This window comes from Leptonotus elevatus, chromosome 2 (genome assembly GCF_054856555.1).
Source record: "Leptonotus elevatus isolate MCC_2025b chromosome 2, RoL_Lele_1.0, whole genome shotgun sequence".
NCBI lineage: Eukaryota > Metazoa > Chordata > Actinopteri > Syngnathiformes > Syngnathidae > Leptonotus > Leptonotus elevatus.
The window spans coordinates 28,506,913-28,527,945 of record NC_141240.1 but is presented as its reverse complement, the minus strand read 5'-3'; the positions used below and the strand labels follow the sequence as shown (position 1 = coordinate 28,527,945).

The 21,033-nt window shown below is 40.0% G+C and overlaps 1 protein-coding gene across 1 annotated transcript in view; it reads right to left on the bottom strand.

Moving 5' to 3' along the window:
* Positions 1–7,776, bottom strand: part of tshz2 (teashirt zinc finger homeobox 2) — a 53,073-nt gene extending 45,297 nt beyond the window's left edge. The window contains exon 1 of the mRNA XM_086070005.1: positions 7,207–7,776. Coding sequence (XP_085926131.1) covers positions 7,207–7,246 — 40 coding nt within the window. The 5' untranslated portion in view covers positions 7,247–7,776. The remainder of the gene's footprint in view (positions 1–7,206) is intronic.
* Between the last annotated feature and the right edge of the window lie 13,257 nt (positions 7,777–21,033).

The following is a 21,033-nucleotide window of genomic DNA, read 5'->3' as shown; positions in this document are numbered from 1 at the left end:
AAGCGTAATTTGCACACTTCCATCTCCTGCATGGACTTTAGCAAATGAGTTTCTGCCTCCGCCAGATCAGGGACTGCGCCGCTAGTATGTCAAATTTAAACGAGAGCCTTTTCCATTGGTTGAAGCAAGACGGCTGCCTAACGTGTTCCTAACTGCATGCAACTGTGAAAATACCAAAAGAAAGTAAACCTCGCCCATGTGCACAGTTAGACCGCACTCTGCCACCAGACTTGCATAAGCACAAAAATACAGTCCATCATGTGAACATCTGTCTAATGTAAGACTGTATAAGTCTATACTATAAGCATAATTTAGATATATGTCTGCCCATTTACATATACTCTCCATGCCACATTTATATATATATATATATATATATATATATATAGAGAGAGAGAGAGAGAGAGAGAGAGAGAGAGAGAGAGAGAGAGAGAGAGAGAGAGAGAGAGAGAGAGAGAGAGAGAGAGAGAGAGAGAGAGAGGTGTTAGAAAAAAAAATTATTCTGCAATTTATTGCGATATTACAGCGCGCAATTCTTGAATCGATTAGATATGCGGCCGAATACATTTTTAAACAGAATTTTTTTTTATGGAAATATTCAACAAAACATCTTACTTCGGGTTAGGATTCACACATTTAGCAAGGAAGAATGTTATATTAATGAAACATTAAGCCTTAATATTTTATTTCAATGTTGTTCAAACATGAAACAGATTGCAACAAATTGTTTGTTAAATACAGTGGCTCAGTTATAAGCCTAAAGTTTCAGATAAATAAATAAATTTTATTACAAATCTTACAGTGTACATGTACAAGTTTACTGATTAGTATTTTCTAAATGTGAGTACCCCCCCAAAAAATCGCAATAATCAATGTATAGATTTGCATCGGGATTAATCGTATCGAATCGAATCGGGACCTATGAATCGTGATACGAATCAAATCGCCGGGTACTCTATATAAACACACAACATGAATGTAGGCCTATGTCCATTCACATACACATATAATAAAACCATCTGTCTTTCCCTTCACACACACAATGTAAACATCTGCATGTGTATTCACATGCACACAATGTAAAGCTCGACAAAAAAAGAACTGTATCAAATGCAATGTAATGTATGTCACAATTTTTCTATTTTTTCTACTTACTTTCTACTGTTTTCTACAAAGCTTTTAACCAATATACTTTAGTAAAATCTTGGAATCAATGTAAAATCATCAAATAGAAAGCATATTTTGATTCAAAGAATGTTTCTAATAGCTTTCTTTGGTCCTTGAATAAATTTTTTATCAAAACGGTCAACACTTTTGACCGTTTTGATAAAAAATGTATTCAAAATGGTCAAAAGTGACTCAGCTTTACAGGTGACAAGATTTCAATCATCAAGCAAGTAAAACTGAAAGTAAAACTACTATTGTCCGTGTTTGTCCATATTAGCGTCTGTGACTCCCCTCTAAGTGAGCAGAGGTTATTGTCCACCACAAGAAGTAAATAAAATTGTGTTAACTCCGTTATTATAACGTAAACATGTATCTGTCCACTCACTCACTGTTCATGCACACGAGTCTCGCTTCACCGTCACGCAGAAAACGCAACCCCCTCCACATGTGCGCACACGGAAGGAAAAGCTAGTGTGCACCGCTAGCGGCAGCTGCCACCAGCTCACCTGACTTGATATTTCTCCTCATTTTACAGTAAAAAGTCGCTGATGAAGAGGAAGTTATTACGGGAAACCTCTACGGGGAGAGAGCCTAAAACTGCAAACGCTGCAGCAAAGTGTGCCGCGCTCGGGAGACTGCATTTGATCAAAACATTTGTTGACGTCAACCTCGTCGCAGAGAAACACAGAGAGATTTAATGCCCGCTAATGATTGCATCATTTTACAACTTTCTGGACCTCGAGCAAAAGTTTGGCCCTACAAAAATACTTACGTTTCCGCATATTACCATCAAAATAAAATTACACAACTTTTTTTGCTTTTAATTCAAAGTTAGTTTTTTGCATGCCCCTACTATTCTGGGAGTGAGCATTATTTGCTCAACGATAAACATACAAGATTTAGGTACCATATCACGATGCCTGATATGCCAAAAGAGGGTGCCAAAACGTGGTGCAGTATGGATCAGTTACAAGTGGAAATAGGTCATGTATTCACCGCTGTTTGTTTATTAGCAGGATTACACATTAATTGCTTTCTGCCAAACTTTTCGAGAATTGGAAACTGGGCCAAATTTGAATGCATTAAATATTGTGGGGTAAAATCTTTTCTCTCTACTTTTTACTACACTGGTTATTTTCGACGTTCTTCTTCATTTGTTACTGATTAATGTATAATTTAAACTAAAAATTCCAGATGAGCATCTAGAATGAAATGCAACAATTTGGTTCCCTAATTAGGATTGTTTGGCCTTGGCGGAGCTGTGTGCTCTACTGAGTGACTTTTGTCATTTTTTTAGACACAAAATGTCTCATTTCCCAGTGTTAAAAAAAGTATAATATTATTAACAATATAAAACATGAACATGTCACAGAAAAATAGAGCACAAAAGAGCGTGGGAAAAAAAAGCTTTGTTTTAGTCCCTCTTTCAAACTGGACTAGCTTTTCCCACCTTAAATAGATCAACAACATCTGCCTTGATGCTCGGATGTTTTCTGAGCAAACCACTTAGGAGGAATTTGTGCAAGGCCATTCCCACAAGCTGCTGTCAGTCACGAGCTGGCGCTGCAACACTTAATGCCTTTGTCTGCTCCCCAATTCATCTTGTTAACAGCAAATTGGGTTACAGGCACAACGCTATTGTAAAAATTAAAAACAACCACAGCAATAGGCATCGTCCCACGGGTCGCATAGTAACATATGGCTCCTTTCACTCAAACATGAACCTTGCGCTATTATGGCGCCTTTAAACTGAATAAAAGCACAACATGTGGCTGATAACGTCTCACATTGACGAAGGTTCATTTCGCAAGAGCTCGTTTGCAAAATGCTATTATTCCATTTTCATTATTCAGGGAAGACTTGAACAGTTTACAACCATTCATTTTATTTATTAAAGCATTTCTCTACTTTTCTATGAATACTTTTCTTATTCATTTTAAACTTAGCTATATACAATGGATCAGTCACCTGCTATCTCGAAAATCACGTGTGCGTCATCACAATTTACATATGTAGCAGATCTAATAGCATGCCCCTCATTCATAAACCTACAAGTGATGGATAGCTAGCTATCTAGCTATCTAGCTAGCTATCTAGCTAGCTATCTAGCTAGCTATCTAGCTAGCTATCTAGCTAGCTATCTAGCTAGCTATCTAGTGATCTAGGCTAGCTAGCTAGCTAGCTAGATCGATCGATAGATAGATAGATAAAATAATAGGGAGAGTAGCCTTTTCATCGAATCTGGCTGTCTTCACATTTAATTCAATAAGTGTTGTGTTCTTGTATTCCACATCTCTAAGCTGTTTAAGGAAGTGTTAACTTCATTTTTTTTGCTCGACGTAGATAGCATGAAGGGATTACAATAATAAAGAAATGACACGACAAACCATCACGGCAGCCACAAGTCGACTACAGAGCATACTAAATTCCCTGCTGCACAGATAGGCCAAGCAATGTAGTGTGATCAACTGCAGCCAATGATGGCCAAGTGGGGCGTGTCATCACAAATCATTTGCATCGTCACAAATCATTCTTGACATCCGCCGAACACCTGAGACTGATTCACCGAAGCCCGGGGTTCGATTGAACCCAGGTTAACAACCACTGAATTAATAAATAACATTTGCGAAAAATGACCATTAAATATTGCAGCTGAGTTGCCACGGTCATCTGTGTTTGTACTTTTAGTATGTAGTTTATGTGTATAATATTACCGCCTGCCTGTCAACAGGCGCACACCAGAATGAGTAACGCAATGCCTATTGAATTATCATATTGCACGTACTGTTTTAATTATTTATTTTTGATGTAAGTATGTTTATGTAATGTACACTAGTGTAGAGTGATATTTAAAAAAAAATCCTGCTACAGAAATTGTTGTTGGTGTTTATGGGGTGCTAGATAGGCAAACAAACACGTTACTCTTGTTTTGGGACTTGGCGTCACCACCAAAATATAAAATAAATAATAACTAACAGTGCTTTTTCTTAATTTTGAATCCTTATGACACCCTCGAGACAGAAATTGTGTAGCTATGAATGCAAAAAAAATGACTTTTAGATTGTTTAGCCTTGGGGGAGGTTTGCGTTCGACTGAGTGCTATTTGGATTTTTGATGCTACTCTTGTATTGGATCTCATTAGACTGCGCAGGTGTACCTAATGCAGTGTGCGGTGGGTTTACTTATGATGTGACATTTCCATATGCACCTATTAATAAATGCTACAATTCCCAGAGGAGCATCCTGACTGCTTTGTGATTTAAAAACAAAAAACAAAACAACAACTCCAACAAGAGGGACATTGCATCTTTAAGGGCCCTACATCAACAATGAACACACTTAAAAAATATATTCCTTATTTCCATTCCCCTTTCTCCTTGTTCCGGCTGCACACATCATTAAACATATTATTATAACATGACTGTCAGCCGCCGTCTCCGCTCGCTCCATTCTTGCTCTGCCAGGTAATCAATTTGTCGTCACTCTCTGTAACCTCAGTAAAGTCATCAAGTGAAATGAGTTACAGCTGCAAAGAGCCTTCAAGAATACTGGAGGAGGACGAGGAGGAGGGGCGCGGAAAAAGCGAGAAAAATGACAACAAGGGCCGGGAATATTCCACCGCTTCACGGCACCGTCGCAGGTCTTGAAGATGAAATATTAATGCACAATTTGTTTATCTGCGGGCCCACATCTCACACGCGGCAAAGCTGTTAATTTTCAAGCAGAAGGGGGTTGGAGAGAGGTGGGGTGCGCTCGCAGACAAGGGATCAGTCAGTCATGAACTCTTCACAGCCATTAGCGGGCCGACATTTTGATGAAGTATTCCTAATGTAGTGGATAGGAAAGAATGAAAACACTCTGCCTGCCAACTTTTGATTGACCATTAAGCCACTGATGAATGTGCCTGTCAGCCAGGAGACAATTACCTCAACAATGAAGAAACTCTTCTGGAGGGCTTATTTGTACGCTTGCGCAGGCCCGGCACATTTAGGGAGCGTGTAAAGGGATCACTTAGGCACCGTCTAAAAAGTTCCCTCAGCCCACTTCCAAATAATAAAAGCATGGGCTTTTTAGGGAAGGGCCACTTTAAGGGGTTGAAATGTGGGAGAAAATATTCTGCGTGTTGAGCAGTGGGACCATATTTTGCGATCCAAAAATAGGATGCCTCATGAATTTAGGTGTGTGTGTTTAAAATGTACTGCCTTTAACACTGCTAAAACAATAATAGTATCAACAACTTTATGCCAAATGAATATTTGTTCTTTTTTCACCTAATAAAAAAAATGAAAAGTGCAAATTGCTTTTATTTGTGTAGGACATTGCAAACGGGATAAACAAATGGCACTCCTTTTTTGACACACTTTGCAAAGATATTCCCCCAAGCATATATAACTTACAGAATATAATCATCCTACAGCTGAAGTGACAATGTCGTTTTCCCATCTGCTGTAACAATTCAACAACAATAATGATTGACACAACACCAATCACTGATGCTGCTATAATGCTTGACATGTAAGACTGCCTGATGACTGTATAACCCGTAACCGGGGAGTAAAAAACGCAGACGAATATGAGCTCAGTGATTTGATCGAAGATGCATTTTGAAGAACTCTAAATGTGAGATAAGGGGGGGGGGGAAACAACAATAGGGAAATTCATTCTGATAAATATTTTGTAAGGTCAAAAATATCTTCTGGGATAAGTAATGTCTGGTAAGCCTCATATGGGATTGAGTGCTTGTGTGTGTGATCTCAGTATCTTCCTCACGTAGAAAAGCGACACTATTATTGGCAGAGAAACAATCGCCATCTGCTCGCAGCATCCGCAGCCATAATAAAGACTGATAACTTCACACAGCTTCACACGCAAGAAAAAGAAAAGAAAAAAAAACAAGGCATCCTCAGAAAAGACGATCTCAAGGGTTAGGCGACAGGGGGCGAAGGCCGCTGATTATGTAACCTTTTGGAGAACGCAGCCCAAAAGGCTAAAAGGATTATTAAGATATACATACAATACAGCACAGCCCCCCAAAAATGTGTCTGTGTCCGTAAGATGATGAAGAGTTCACGGAGAGTTCACAAGCAAGATACAGCAGCTCTACAAAACTACGTGCAGCCAAGGAAGGCATGACTTCTTTTTTTACTACTAATTAACATAGAGGCATGCAGGATGTTGCAGATAGATAGATAGATAGATAGATAGATAGATAGATAGATAGATAGATAGATAGATAGATAGATAGATAGATAGATAGATAGATAGATAGATAGATAGATAGATAGATAGATAGATAGATAGATAGATAGATAGATAAAAAAATATGTTTAAAATTACACCAACAGAGCCATTAATTTATCACTACTACTGTGCAAAACGGTCGCCGTTCATCAAGTCTACACGGATGCAACCGAAGAAAAATGGTGCTTAATACTATTATTGGAGATATAGGTAATCTTACGTGAATAATTCTATAGGACACATAAAGTTTGTGGATTATTTTCTATCACCTAAAACTATCATATTGAAAAAAATAAGTGAATTATGACATCATAATTCAAGTCAATCAAGGAATCGTAATCACATGTTCATCCCAAGACCTAATATTAGTACGATGCAGTGCACCTCTACAATCACAATAACTGACATATTGTTGAAATAAACCCTCCAAATGAAGCATTATTTTTCATTTAAGAGTAGAATCTTTCTTTCCTGGATGAGACTCCAGCTGTGTTACACAGGATGTTGGGCAGGTGTGCCTAATGGAGTGCCTTACTCCAACTACTTACTTTGTAAAAGTTATAATAGTATTTTAAAAACGGCTTCACTGAATTCAGTGTATGTATAAGCGGGTCCTGTATGAAAACAAGCCAAAAAAGTTTGTTGGGAGGGTGCAAGGCAGGGGTGGTGAGAGGAGGAGGGATTGCGCGGAGGTGAGGCGGTGACCATGGCAACAAAGGCAAAACAAGCCTAACAATGTTCCTAATAAAAAAGAAGAAGAGGAAGACAACGTAAAAAAAATAAAAGGCGTCTTCTTACCCGCAGCCCGTCGAGGCGCCTGCTGCTTCCTGCGTGGCATGGTGCCGCGGGATGGCCGTTCGCGCGCGCGTGTCCAGGTGCAACCACAATGCGGGGCCACGCTCGTGCGCGCGCATAGAGAGTGCACGCGCGCGTGGAGTGCGTGGTTTTCTTTTCTGTCGTTTTTGTTTGCTTTACGTCGCTCGTGGCTCGCAATCTGGCTGCCGGGGAGAATCCAGTTCGCTTTGTGTCGCGAAGCAGACCAAAACAAAACAGAGTATAAAAATCAATCAATAATAGTCATATTAAAAAAAATAACAAAATGAAAGACAAATCAGAGCTTCTTCCGTCTTCTGCGCGGGACGGAGCGCCCCCCTCCTCGTGTCCATCTGATCGCTGGTCCCCGCGTGTGTGCGCGCGTCCACTTCCCACTCCGTGGATTCTTAAATCGTGATGGGGCACAAGAAAATCAAATGAAGAAGAACAAAAAAGGGCTTTTGGCACCGTTAGCGTGGACTGTTGGGTGCCGGGGGGACAGGCAGAGCAGAGAGGCGATGTCAGCGCGCAGAGATCCACGCGAGAAACTGAACATTGAAAACTCCTCCCTCCCTCCCTCCTTTTTTCCCTCCTTCCACCGGGCCGGACCTGACGACGACGACGATGATGGCAGCGAGACATTTGTGAGAACAGATAAGCGGCAGTTTATTAAAGAAACAGAAGCTGCATGCCGCTTGCTGCCATTCAGATGTGTTTAATTTAATTGTTTGTTCAAAATTGATTTTAAACCTAACTTTTTTTTCTTTTCTTTTTTTACATACTACTGTCATTTTATAATCGTCTGACGGTCCTCACAAAATACTTTGAAAAATATATACTGTATTATAGGCTACTGAGTCAATGAATTTTACTTAGCTGGACTTAAAATCTATTGTTACATTTTATAAAGTGGTCAATTGAAAACTAGTTATTGGGGGTGGGGGGCAAATATTTGAAACTTCCTTGGCGAGGGCAACATCTATAATTTGGGACTATCCCACATGTATTCACTGCTGTTTATTCAGTATCTAAAGTTTTGCTTTTATTGACTTATTTTTCTAGATGTGGCCCCAAAAGTGAAGAGGAGACAGATGGCAAGATTTGAGGTAGTATTTAATGACAAAAGGGGAACAGTGTCCAGGAATGATGCAGTCAGTGAGTAAGTGAGGAGGTCCCCTGGATCCGCTGTGGAAATGAAGGACTTGTGTACAAGTGGCTCGGCAGCTAGTCGTCTGGAGGCCTGGTAAGAAGCAATAAAGGATCAGACAGGGAAAACACACCCGCTAAAGTGTAGCAAAAACTCCAGTTGTTTTGCAGAAGTACCACTCGTGCACTCGTGGAAGTGGAAGTCATGTGGCACCTGCGCGTAGATCAGAAGGGACCTTAAACTGTGGAGTTGGTTACAGATCAACTGCAGCTATGTGAGAATGATTGAGTGCCCTCCAGAAGCCGCCCTGCCCGGCCTGAAATGAGAACGCTACAAAAAGCAATGGCACAGGAACTACACCCGCCAAAATAAAATACATACAGTGAGCCATGCTTGGCATGCTTAAAGCTAAATAAATAATAGCAGCTTCATATAAGAATCAAATAGTCATTGTTGAAGGCGAATAAGTGAATTTAGTCAAGTGCTTAGTTCTACCATCATCATCATAATCATCCAGTTTAGCGATTACGAACCTTCCTGTAGGGTTCCCCCAATCGCACGTCTGTTGTTTTTATCTATTTGGCTGCGTGTGCTTGTGTGTGACTTAGAAATTACGTTCTTAATGCCGATTGGCTGTTGCTGACGAGGGACGAACTGGGCCCATTTTGGCTGGCCTGGAATACTGATGGGAGCTCACAGATGGGATGACAATGCCCAGCTCTTAAGTTTTTATTTGTATCTTAAATCGGCTTACCTTCCCCACATCAATTTGTAGTCGTTGTCATCTTCTTCTCCTCTTCCTCCATCTTTTTCAACGGCAGATGAAGAAGAGGCAACTTCTGTCTGAAGTTCGTCATTCAACACTGCTTGTTAATTTTGCTCCTTTATTGGAATCAGTGTAAGAAGCCAAAGAAAAAGCAAAACAAGCTAATTGCTAATCCTTCAGTCTTGAATATGATTTAGCTCAATTCTAGCATTGTGAAAGACTCCATTAGTTGTAACTAAGGCTTGAAACTATTTTTATTTGCTTCTGTATGAATTGCACTGTACGGATTGGCGTGCTTTTACTCCCAGTTTGAGTTTCATGTGTGGGAACATTTGGAACGTGTCTGTCGCTCCTCAAAAGCTACTCATGACTTCATCCAGCATGAAGTCGAGGTGATGGATGACTTCATTCCAGAGAGACAACACCCCTCAGAGATCCAGGCTCGGCCCACATTACAAATGGCTTCCTGATAATATTCCATCAGCTTATTTTGTGTGTGGCTGTCACTCACTCATGCCGCAGCCGATACCGGAGACCTCCGCTGAACTCCGCCTGAACCCGCACGATCAATCACGCCTCAGATCAGGTCTGAGTTGTACCTGTCTGACAGATGCGAGCACCTTGTGTTTACGCAACCGCCGCCCTCACACCAACACATGCAGTACACACGCACACACACACACACACACGCGTTATCACTACCAACATTTACTGCTGGTGCCCACATCTCAGGAACTTCTTTGAGATTCAGAGAGTTTGCAGCAGTGCAGATGGTGATGCGCGGTCACAAAAGATAACTATTGGGATTCATCAAAATGGAAGGTAACGTGAAACCATCCTGGATGGGGAAAAGTCCAACACAATTGGATGTCAGGGCAACTTCACACAATGAATGTGAAATGTGGATTGAATTATGTATTTATATAAACAACATATCTCACAAGACTTTACAAGCCCATTCAGTAAACATCAAAGGAATAACTCCACTGGGCATTTTCTCATCATTTCACAGACTTCTGTGCGACATGCTGGGCATACTGGCGCAACAATTGTCTTAGTTTAGTTTAGTCTGCCCTGTAAAGTGTCCTTGGGTGTCATGAAAGGCGCTGGTGAATTTCATTTGTTATTATTATTATAACAAAGGTGTGTCCTTTGCCACATTTGACAATTTGGGGGCAGAGGCTATCTGACCTCGCGCTTGCTAGGACCTCATCTAAGTGATTTTTGTCATATCCTGTTTTGTTTGCTTGTTTCCTGTGGGGTTTTTTCTTTTGTGTGGCGGTTCCTTGGAGTGTATTTGTGGGCGGAGTCTCCAGCGTCAAACCTGCCAGCAATCTTGATGAGCAGGGTATTTAGTCGCAGATGGTAGGAAGATCCAGAGATATTGCGCTTTGCTAGTTTCCATTGACTTGTATATTGGTTTACTACCTCATGCTTTTCTGTATTCTGCCAGTAGTTACTCATTTCTTTGGTGTATTTTTGTATATACTACTGTGTTTACTGTGTTTGTCTTGTTTGCTTAGCCTTTTGTAGGTTTTGAGTCCTTTTGTATTCTCGGTTAGCTTCCTCCATTGTGTACACTTGACCTTTTGTCACGGCGCTTTTAGTTGTTAATGGTACTTCATTTACATAGCGCTTTTCCACCTTGCAAGGCCCTCAAAGCACATTCGACTGCTCATTCACGTACTGATGACGCAGCATCAGGAGCAACTGGGGGTTTAGTATCTCAAGGATACTTCGACATGGTCTCAATGGCATAGGATCGAACCCACAACATCTGGGTCGGGAGACGACCACTCTACCACTGAGCCATGCCGCCTAAAATTTGTCTTAGTAGTTTTAAGTAGGCCTACTTGTGTGCTCTTTTTGGTTAAATATGTGCTGTAAACCGTCAAAAGTCATGTTGTGTTTGTTCTGGTGTCAATCTATTGCCTGATTTCGCAATAGTGACAATTTTGGTGAAGTTGATTGGGGCACAGGCAGACAGATTCTAAGCCTCGCAGACATATGCTTGTATGTCTGTAAGGCAGTGTTTGGACCCAAATTCATGACCGAGCAAAAACTGAGAAATGTAAATGACTTCCATTTGACAGAAATTGCTGGAGCTCAGGTGAGTGTTGGATGAAGCTTTCTGAAAACCAACCGAGGCTCACACGTGGTGAAGAAGCACTAGCTGCGGTAAACAGGTGAGCTGGAGGAGACACGAAAGGCAGACAGGTTAATGTTATGTGCTGAGGTGCTCAATGATTGGCCAGGAAGGACATGTGGAGGTGCGCAATCCAAATCAGAGAACGATCGGGGTGGAGGGGATAGAGACATGAGGTCAGAATTAAAAGGACAGAGAGAAGTTTGCCACTGCAATGTAGTTACCATATAAACTAATTGTTTAGCGTCTCTTATACGTTCTTCTTCCTTTTAGTATTTTTTGGGGTGTTTCTCTTCAACGCGGCAGTCCCATCTTGCAGTAATCTTATTTTTCTTTCAGGAAAATTCCAGATTTGTCTTTAAAATGCTGGCTGACAATGCTAGAATTTTTTATCCTTTGACAAAAGCATGTCATGTTAAGACACCTGGGAAATGTTTTTAATTGTGTAAAGAAAAATGTTGCATGACAAAAAAAAATTATTGGCTGTCCTCTGATTTCATGATTCATGATTTGATGCATTTAATACCTCGACTACCTGATGAGTTTTACAGTATATGGGTATTCAAATTCTTGGTAATCTCTGACCTCATCACGGAATAAGTGTAAAATTAACTAAAGCTGCAATATGTAGCCATTTAACCAAAAATATCTTTACAATAGCCTTTTTATTACACCATTTATGAAATTATGACTTCAACATTTTCTAATTAGCAGATTAACACCGTTAGCTGTTTACAATGGGTACTCTTGCAATAGTTTTTAGACTGGGTTCGGGTTTGTATTTCCCTCCCTCTTTCTGCGAATGTGACATCATGTGTGCATTGTTTACGTGAGAAAGAGGCGTGCAGTTTCATTTTTAGGCCACATGTTGGCAGCAGCAATTTGAAATTCAATTTTCTGCATGCAGCATCTTAAATTTGAACCCTGCAGTATTCTTTCAAGGGGAATGTCTAGGAGAACCACAGACAGTTTAATTCAACGTTAGAAATGTTCATGTATGACAGCCTCTGATTGAAATTGAGAGTTTAATCCCTTTCAAAGAGAAGCAACGGCCAAAACGGCTGCTTGATTTTCTCTGGCGACGCTTGGGGAGCGGAAACAAAATGGTGAAAATAAAGATCTATGACAAACTCAGAAGATGTACAAAAACATGCATGATTGACAAGCACATCAAAATGAAACGATAAGACTACACCGTGTGATCGTGTAAACATCACTCATGACACTTTTTTTTGTTGTTGCTTGTAGCTCCTTTTCTGGAAGGCATTTAGCAAGCAAAGGGGTCAGAGTTGACCACATTTGTACAAAAAGGGCACATCGGGTTTGAGTGCAGGCGAAGGGGATTGAGTTGACGTGAGAGTCGCTGCTGTTGAAAGCAGTCAAAGCAGCTTTGTGCTACGCGCCGTGTTCTGTCCTCAGGGCTGAATGTAACAGATGACGGAGATCATTGAAACCTTTTTTTTTTTTTAAACATCACTCAGAACCTGATGTTTTTTCACCCCACTTTGACTTTGTACTTTACTATATATATATATATATATATATATATATATATTGTGGTAAATGTACTAAGCTTATATAGCGCTTTCTTAAAGGTTGACCAGCTCGATGGAATGGAATGTGTTCTACCTTAAAGTGCACACATACAGATACAGACTCAATTTTAAACAACCCCACACACAGACCAGATATCTGCTGTATTACCAAGACAGCTCATGAAAGGCAGCATGGTGCCACGGGGCATCCAGATGAAAGCATAGTAGTAGAAGAAGAAATATAAGCATCTTGGCTAACTGCATATCTTTTAACGACACTGCAGTTGCAAACTCTTCTCCTTGCCATTTGAATTGGGATGAACACACGGGCAACAAGCCATACAAATTAAATGTACAGTGAATATGTATACATATATAGAATACAAATATATTGTGTATGACAATACTGTATATGTATAATATCATATGTACCTATGGATGCAATAGTGAAGCTTGAAGTCATTGTTCACACATTGTTGCACAAAAAGCGATGTAGACCTACTGTACGTCTCATGCTAGATGCATTCAAGTTAATGGGGCCAAGTGAGCTTCTTGATAAAGCCCCACTTTTCACTTTTATTTGAGCCCAGGTCCTCTCTCTGTAGCAACCGCTTCTTCTTTGTCTGTTACTTGTCTATTTTTTGTGTTAAATATAAGCAATACATGACAATATGTTTTAAGTGCAGCCTCAAAATCCTATACAGGCTCGGTGTTTAACATCGCAGGGCTTCCATAGATCAAATTGCTCACTGCGCGGGCGTAAAACGCCAATCATTTTTTCTTTTTGTGATGGTTCATTCCAAGTAGGTTTCGGTGTTTAGAGACGACACCTTACTGACTTTGATCAGAACATGACAAAATGTTCAAATTTGGCTTGGTTACCGGTTTGTGTGTATCTAGCTTTAGTGGTCGTTCTGTATAATGTGTAATGAATATTGGCACTGAAGTGAAGACCTTTACTGCAAAATACAGACTCGGAGAAAAAGGTCAGGTAAATGAAGCCAGGCTGTCCCGGTGACCCAGATGTAACCCTTCCGATCACATCTGCATTAAGTGAGTGAAGCCATCAGCCATTGTGAGGAGGATATTGTTGGGCTATTGTTGGCCATGGGCTGAAGCCAATAAATAAATAAATAAAGACGCCAGCGATCGCACTCACACTGCTGCTTGACCTATTTCCTCTCGTGTAATGTATCGTTAAAGCAGCCTTGTGAAAACGCTTAATTATTCATGCTTGATTTCAGAATGAAGAGCTTTGAGAACATGGTTCCACAGAAGGATTGACACACGCAACACATGCAGAAGCACACACCCCCCCCCCCCCCCCCCCACACACACACACGCACGCACACACAGTTTTGTGCACAGCGCATTAAACCACGAGTGAAGATAAATGCCCTGTCAGCGCCTTTAATGATTTATTTCAAACATTCCTCTGGATCCAATAAGGTTGCAAATCCATGGCAGGTAATTGTTTGTACAGAAACGAAATTGGAGGGCCTTTTGTTTTGTTTTATTGAGCACTGAACTGAGTGGAGCACACACTCACCACAGAGAAGTATCCACTGTCTCAAACAAAGAAAAACAAATATTCAGAATCAGCGCGTTTCTCTTGATGCCAGCAGGCTACTTCTTGTATGAAAATTAATTTACTTCCTGTCTAACTGCTTGTGAATTTGGTGCAGTTATTCAGAAGATACATGAAATGAAATGTTGTGCATCTCGAGCATATTCTTAAATGGAGGGCCAAATAACGGAAATGTTCATCCTACTGATTTTGTCTCAACTGTCACTCTAGCCCCCTGTCGTATTTTTCAGCTGGATTCTCAACTCAATCAGCAAAAAGTGGGGAGCCTTCTTGCCTCTTGGGCACTTTTGTTGCTGGGTGCACCTTATATTCCTGGAACAAGTAGAAAATGGTGTCAATTATGCGATTGCTAATTCGGCTAATTTAAACACCGCAGAGAGTCACAGCCAAATGACTCAAAGTTGACCGAATTGTTGTTAGCCTTCTCCCAAAACATTTGTTATCTGTACTTTTCCCCTGGATGAAAACTGTTCATCCCTCTCCTACTTGTGCTCTCCATTAAGATGGCCAAGGCTGTCTCCACGGCACTGAGACGATATGTTATAGTAAATGCTACTTCATTTATATAGCACTTTTCCACCTTACAAGGCCCTCAAAGCGAAGCGGTAATGAAAAGTATCGACAAGCTTTTCCATCCTGTCTCCCTCTGTTGGTCATTGTTTTTCAACGTTTCTTGGGCAAGTTGTGCCTGCTGAATCCATTTTGTTGCTGTGTACATGTGCAATAAAGATTATGGTGAAGAGTGGTAAGCACTTTACTGCCTCACAGATTACGGCTTGTGGGTTTGAATCTTGGCTCATTCTGTTCTGGAGAGATTCAACCTTATTCAGGCTCACCAAAACTTAATTCAATATCATTTACTGTGCTGGCCCATTATTGCCAACCCAGGGTCAAACTCAGGAAAACACAGCTTGTAGGGTTCAAGTGATCCGAGGAATGCCGCGTTCCTGCGGATGCTGTTATGGCAGCAGCCTGTCAGTTGTCGCTCCGCATCGTATTTAGTGCGGCCGGACAGTGCGTCCACATTGGGTTTGTCAGCGTCTATTCCGACCCAACCTGTCTGCTTGAGCACGCGGCCGCGCACGCTGATGGACGTTTCCAGCGCTCCTTCCCGGTGTCCATCACTCGGCTCGGGACGTTCGCCTGACGCGTCTTCCTTTGAGCTCCTGAAATCTGTTGACAGCTGCAGAGGGTGGTCTGCACTTGTGTCAGCCTCCATTACCGCAGACGGGACGGGATCCTGACGGCAGGGATGCAGGTTGCCTGCTGTGCATAAATGCTCAATTGCGGTCAATCGATCGCTTGCTAATAGGTTTTGAAAATTGACAACAATGCGAGGAGAAGGATGAGTAAAAGCACCGTTGAGGGATGTTTTGGGCATTATTTTGAAAATACAGCCCCAGAGGGCTAAGTGAAGGTGGGGTTTTGGGGCATGGCTTATTTATTTATTTGCCGTCAGGCTGGTTTAGAATCACTCACAATGCTTTCATGTTTGTTGCTTTGCAGCCACTTCATCTCGTGTTTGTTCTCTTAATTTGCTGCTAGCCTCTGAAGAGAAAGACGCACTATTTAATTAGCACTCCCTCTGTTCTGCTGAAACTGTTTTACGTAGCAAAGGGTGTGTGTGTGTGTGTGTGTTTTCTTCCAGTGGCGTTGGAGGCCCCCACGTTGCCCCCTCCCCTCCGCCAGAAGAGGACAAGTTCAGCTTTTAATAAACACGTAATAAGAAAGAAAACAGCTGGTAGCGGCTTCGCAGATGGCGTCCTTCTTGGCGTCTCCGAGGAAAGGACCTCACACATGCAGATGGCTCATTATTCCAACATTTGGTGATGCATATTGCACAACATTTTATTCCAATGCTTAACGACCAGGATAACCCGTACAGGTGTTACGACGGCGTCTTCAAAGAGTTCAGACCTCTTCAATTCTCTTCACATTTGGGATGTGGCGGTCTTATGCCGCAATTGGTACGGTTTTTCTTCTGGAACTTTCACCATCTCTACGTAGGATTTTTGGAAACGCGAGCATGCAAACCACCGCAATTTATTTGGACAACGGAACCTCGAAATAACTTCACGAGAGCTTACTTCAATGAACATCAAAGGATTAATGCAACTGAGGGCTTTTTTAAATTTATTTTTATTTTTTTTTTACTTTTGGAGAAGCCTAATTCAAAAGTAGCAGCCTTCCTGTAACAATGGAAGTTATGAACTCCAGCATCACTCTAAGCCTATTAAAAAAAAAAATAATTTGCTGTACTATGCTATTTTACCAGAACATGTCATAATCTCTGACTAACTTAAGCAAATAATGAACAACAGTAAGTATGGCGGCAACTGAAATTGCTTTTTGTATGTAACCTCCAAGCGTATGTCATTACTATTGTAAATATTGGAATGGGCAACTTAAATGCTGGAGTGGGCCACCATTTTTCATCAGTACTACTTTGATCGATGGACCACACACTTCCTAAATCAGATGTATGTCAAAAATGTGATCTTAGATACAGATAAAATATGTACAAACATAGGCTCTCTCATATAAAAATGAATTCACTCAGAATATAATATTATTGTGGTACTACGATTTGCCTGCATATTGTTCTAAATGTGCACAAAATTATTCCGCCAACTCACATTGTAGTATAGAAAGCACTATGTAAATAAAGATGACTTGACTTGACTATAGGGCAGTCTAAGACTCGGTGAAAGCGCAATGAACACATCTCTGCCATCTAATGGTAAACAGTGATTTTACGCATTAAAACTAGGGTTGCCACCTGCACACTCGCGGTTCAGCACCTGCTGATTTGCATATTTGCATATTTATATATATTTTTCAATAAATTAAATTTATATTTTGAGTGTTTTTTGCGCTCTATCTACACCATATAGTGCCCAAAGATCTTTACAAAGCCTCACATTCACCCATTCGCATACATACATTCATAAAACAGTGGTCGGCTGCTGCCATGCAGGACGCTGCCAGGTCCACTGGGACCAAATTACCGTCGTATTTTGTGCAAAACATATTATGATTGTTTATCACTGTTTTTTTTTTAAAGCATTTTGGGGTGTTAGTAAAAACAAACAAATATAACATGTAATATTTTGGGGGGGAGGATGGTGGAGTGTGATCAAGGCCTGCATGCAGTTGTCCATCCCTATTAGCAGTGGTTTAGCTCTTTTTAGACGTTTGACTATGAAGAATGTTGTGACACAGTTCACCTTTGCATTTTATTTGTTCTATCTGTCATCGTTAACGTACAGTCATTATTTATTTAAATGTATGGCTATTTTTTGGCTTTTGCCTTTACAGTTAATAAAGGGTTTATGAGAGTGACAGTTTAAGCCTGGAAAATATTATTATTTTTTCATCACTTCCTATGGGATTTTTTTCATTTAAATACTTCTATCTCAGAACAGATAATGTTAGTCTGCCATTCTTTTAATGTATTTTTTATAATTCATCAGAAATGTATCTTCATTTTTTTGTTAGTGACACATTGATCACATGACTTGAGTTTTAAGTATGCTGCTTGACCCAAAATAAGCATGTGAAAAATGCATGAAGACCCAACAGCTCCCCTGTCAACTATAACTTATGATATGCACACGTGAGAGTCTTATTTATATTTATGTAGAAAAATAGCACAGTGAGATTGCAAAAAGAAAAGAAAAGAAAAGAAAAAAAGACACACTGTGAATGAAACAAGGGAAAAGGGCTCATTCCCACGAGAGAAATGTGCTCTTTGTTGAATCTTTTTTAGGTTGACTGTTTTAAATTACAGATGCGCTCTAATTGGCTACGGTCAAATAAAACCCACCTAATGAGGCATCGCAGTCATTTGCTTCTTCCCTTTCAAGTCGTTTCCCTTTGGATCTCAGGGCAAAGAGTTTGCGCCTGTGTGCGCTACTCTTTTCCGAGACTTCGGGAGTTTTCTTTGTCTAACATTTATTTTTGCCATAAATAAACTTGCAAATGTTGTTGTTGTTTTTCGCAAAAAAAGTTTGGGCAAAAGTGTAGGAATTGCCGTTTAATTGCAATACTTGTGCACACACGATGACAATTACAAATTAAAGAACAAAGACTATCTATCTATCTATAAAACTAATTATTTCAAATTCTCTCTCAAATTCGTTTTTCTTTTCAACAACCTTCAGATTAATCTTCAAATGAGTCACAATGTAATTTATATATATATATATATATATATATATATATATATATAAGTTTTTAACCTGGATTTAAAAGCATTTTTACTCTGTGCTGACTTCATTTCAATTGTCATTTTATTAAATTTGTGTGCAGCATAACAGCTAAATGCAGCTTCACCATGTTTACTTCGAACTTCTTTGGAGCTACAAGCCTTCAGATTGGTTCCACCTTGGTGGGATTTACATTGCATGGTTCAATGACACAATCCTTTTTTGCTCTAAAGCAGCACTTCCCACAAACAAATTTCTGACGGCGGCCAGTGGTGTACTGCATTGGTTACCATCATTGCTTTGAAATTCATTGGAATTAGGGGATCTAATATTTATCTGCATTTATTTGCATTTTCTCACGGTACAGTGTTGACACGTGATTTACTTAAAGTGAGCTTAGTTGGGATTTGTGTGTGTTTGTGTGTCCGTCAGTCTGTGGTCCGTTTGAAGAAGTAATGGCACTTAGCTTTGATGTTAAGGTCTTTCCATGCAAGCAGGCATCTAACAGCTTTCAAGCATCTCCAAGGATAGACAAAGAGCTTCTACCAAATGTGCTCTAGAGTACCATCATTCATATCCAACACATATACTCAGATTTTAATACTTTACTTGGGCTTTATCCAATATTCATCCTGCTTCTCTCCTGTTCGTTATCTTTTATAGTTTTTCATCCCACCTGTGTGTCACCTTTTTTTTTTCTTCTTTTCTTTCTTTATTTTTTTTGCTCCTCTATGTCCTGTTCCTTGATGGGACTTCTTGACTCCTGCTGGTCTGAAACAATTCAGTTTATATTATTTTAATCTCTCTCAAAATGCATGTATATGTATGTATATTTACATTTACACAGTCTGACCACTTTTTTAGGTTTAGGACAAACGACTGGTAGAAACACACATTAAACTGGGAAGAATAAACAACAAATACATGTATATTTTATTTGCCCTTTTTTGTGATGAAGAAATCACTAAACTTGGCAAAAACTTGTAATATTAATTTCCGTGTGAGGGAATTTTTGCAAAATACGATATAAAAATAATGACTAATTTATCTATCATATGCATTTACTTATATGGCAATTTATTTATGAATATATATTTTTTATATTTTCACATATATTTATATTTGTATTATAATTATAATAATTGTACAACATAGTGCTGTAAATGTGATTATATACATTTCTATATTCAATGTTGTATGTTTTATATTCAATATTATTTCACACATATTTTCCAAATATGTAACAAATATGTATAATAAAATAAATGAAATACTAAATTATTAGTGCAGTTCTATTTATTATAAATATATCGATTTCAATTTATAATATTCATCTTCAGATTCCATTATATATAAACTTAAAAGTTAAACATTTAAAAAAGATAACCATTTGCACACAATATACTGTACAGTATGAACTCATACATATATATATAGCGTAGTCCATTACCTTGAGGAAGTTTACCAACTCCTTCTCTGCATTGGTTTTTATTTTAAACTTTATTTACTTTGTAAAACATTCTATTGCATACTTCCCTTTAATGTGATGATTAAGTGTTGTGCTAATCTCAAAAGTGTGAGTGAAACAGTGCGTGCGTGCGTGTGCACGTGCGCATGTGTGTGTGAGTGGGTGGTAGTGCGTGCATGTCCCAAATCATCCGGGGGATTTTCTTTCAGACCTCCTCCCCCTTGACACTCGCTGTATGGCCGAGCTGTCCTGTCCAATTTAGAGCAGCAGCCAATGTGACCTTTATCCAGGCGATGACTGTAATGGACTTGAGCACGTGTCAGTCTCCCCGCTCGTGTCATATGTTTTGTCGTGCATGTTTTACACTCACCGGGGAGCCACGTCATGTCTTCTCTGCTGCCGCCTATTTGACTTGAAATTCCACTTAGACAGGTGATAAGCTTGAAAATGCAGAGTGTTTTATTCCTCCTGAGACACTTTGCTGAGGCATATTTAATAAACTATGTCCTATAGTCCTACTTCTATAATGCAGTCTCGCCGTGACCTTTAATACGGATGGCCTGGAAGCTGGAGAAAATATGATATATAAGTTATAAAGAAACAATCAGTATGAAGTATGATGATAAATTGTGTGGCTAATCGACAATGTGTGTTATGCAGAGAAGAAATACAGGAAACAAAAGAATCCAATGGCAGTGATGTAAATGACTTTAAAGCATAGGTGGGCCGCACAAAATAACTGTCACATGTTTTTGGCTCTAATCCACCCCATCCACCCCGCCCCCCACGCTGCTCTTATTGCTCATCAGCTAACTTGTCAGGTCCGCTACGTCCCTTTGATGGCATCACTGACAATTAGCAAGACGCCGCCACACAAAACCATCTGGACAGGCACGTCGCTCGTTGCTGAGCGAGACAGTTTTGCTGCGCGACAAAAATAAATCTCAAGGTCAC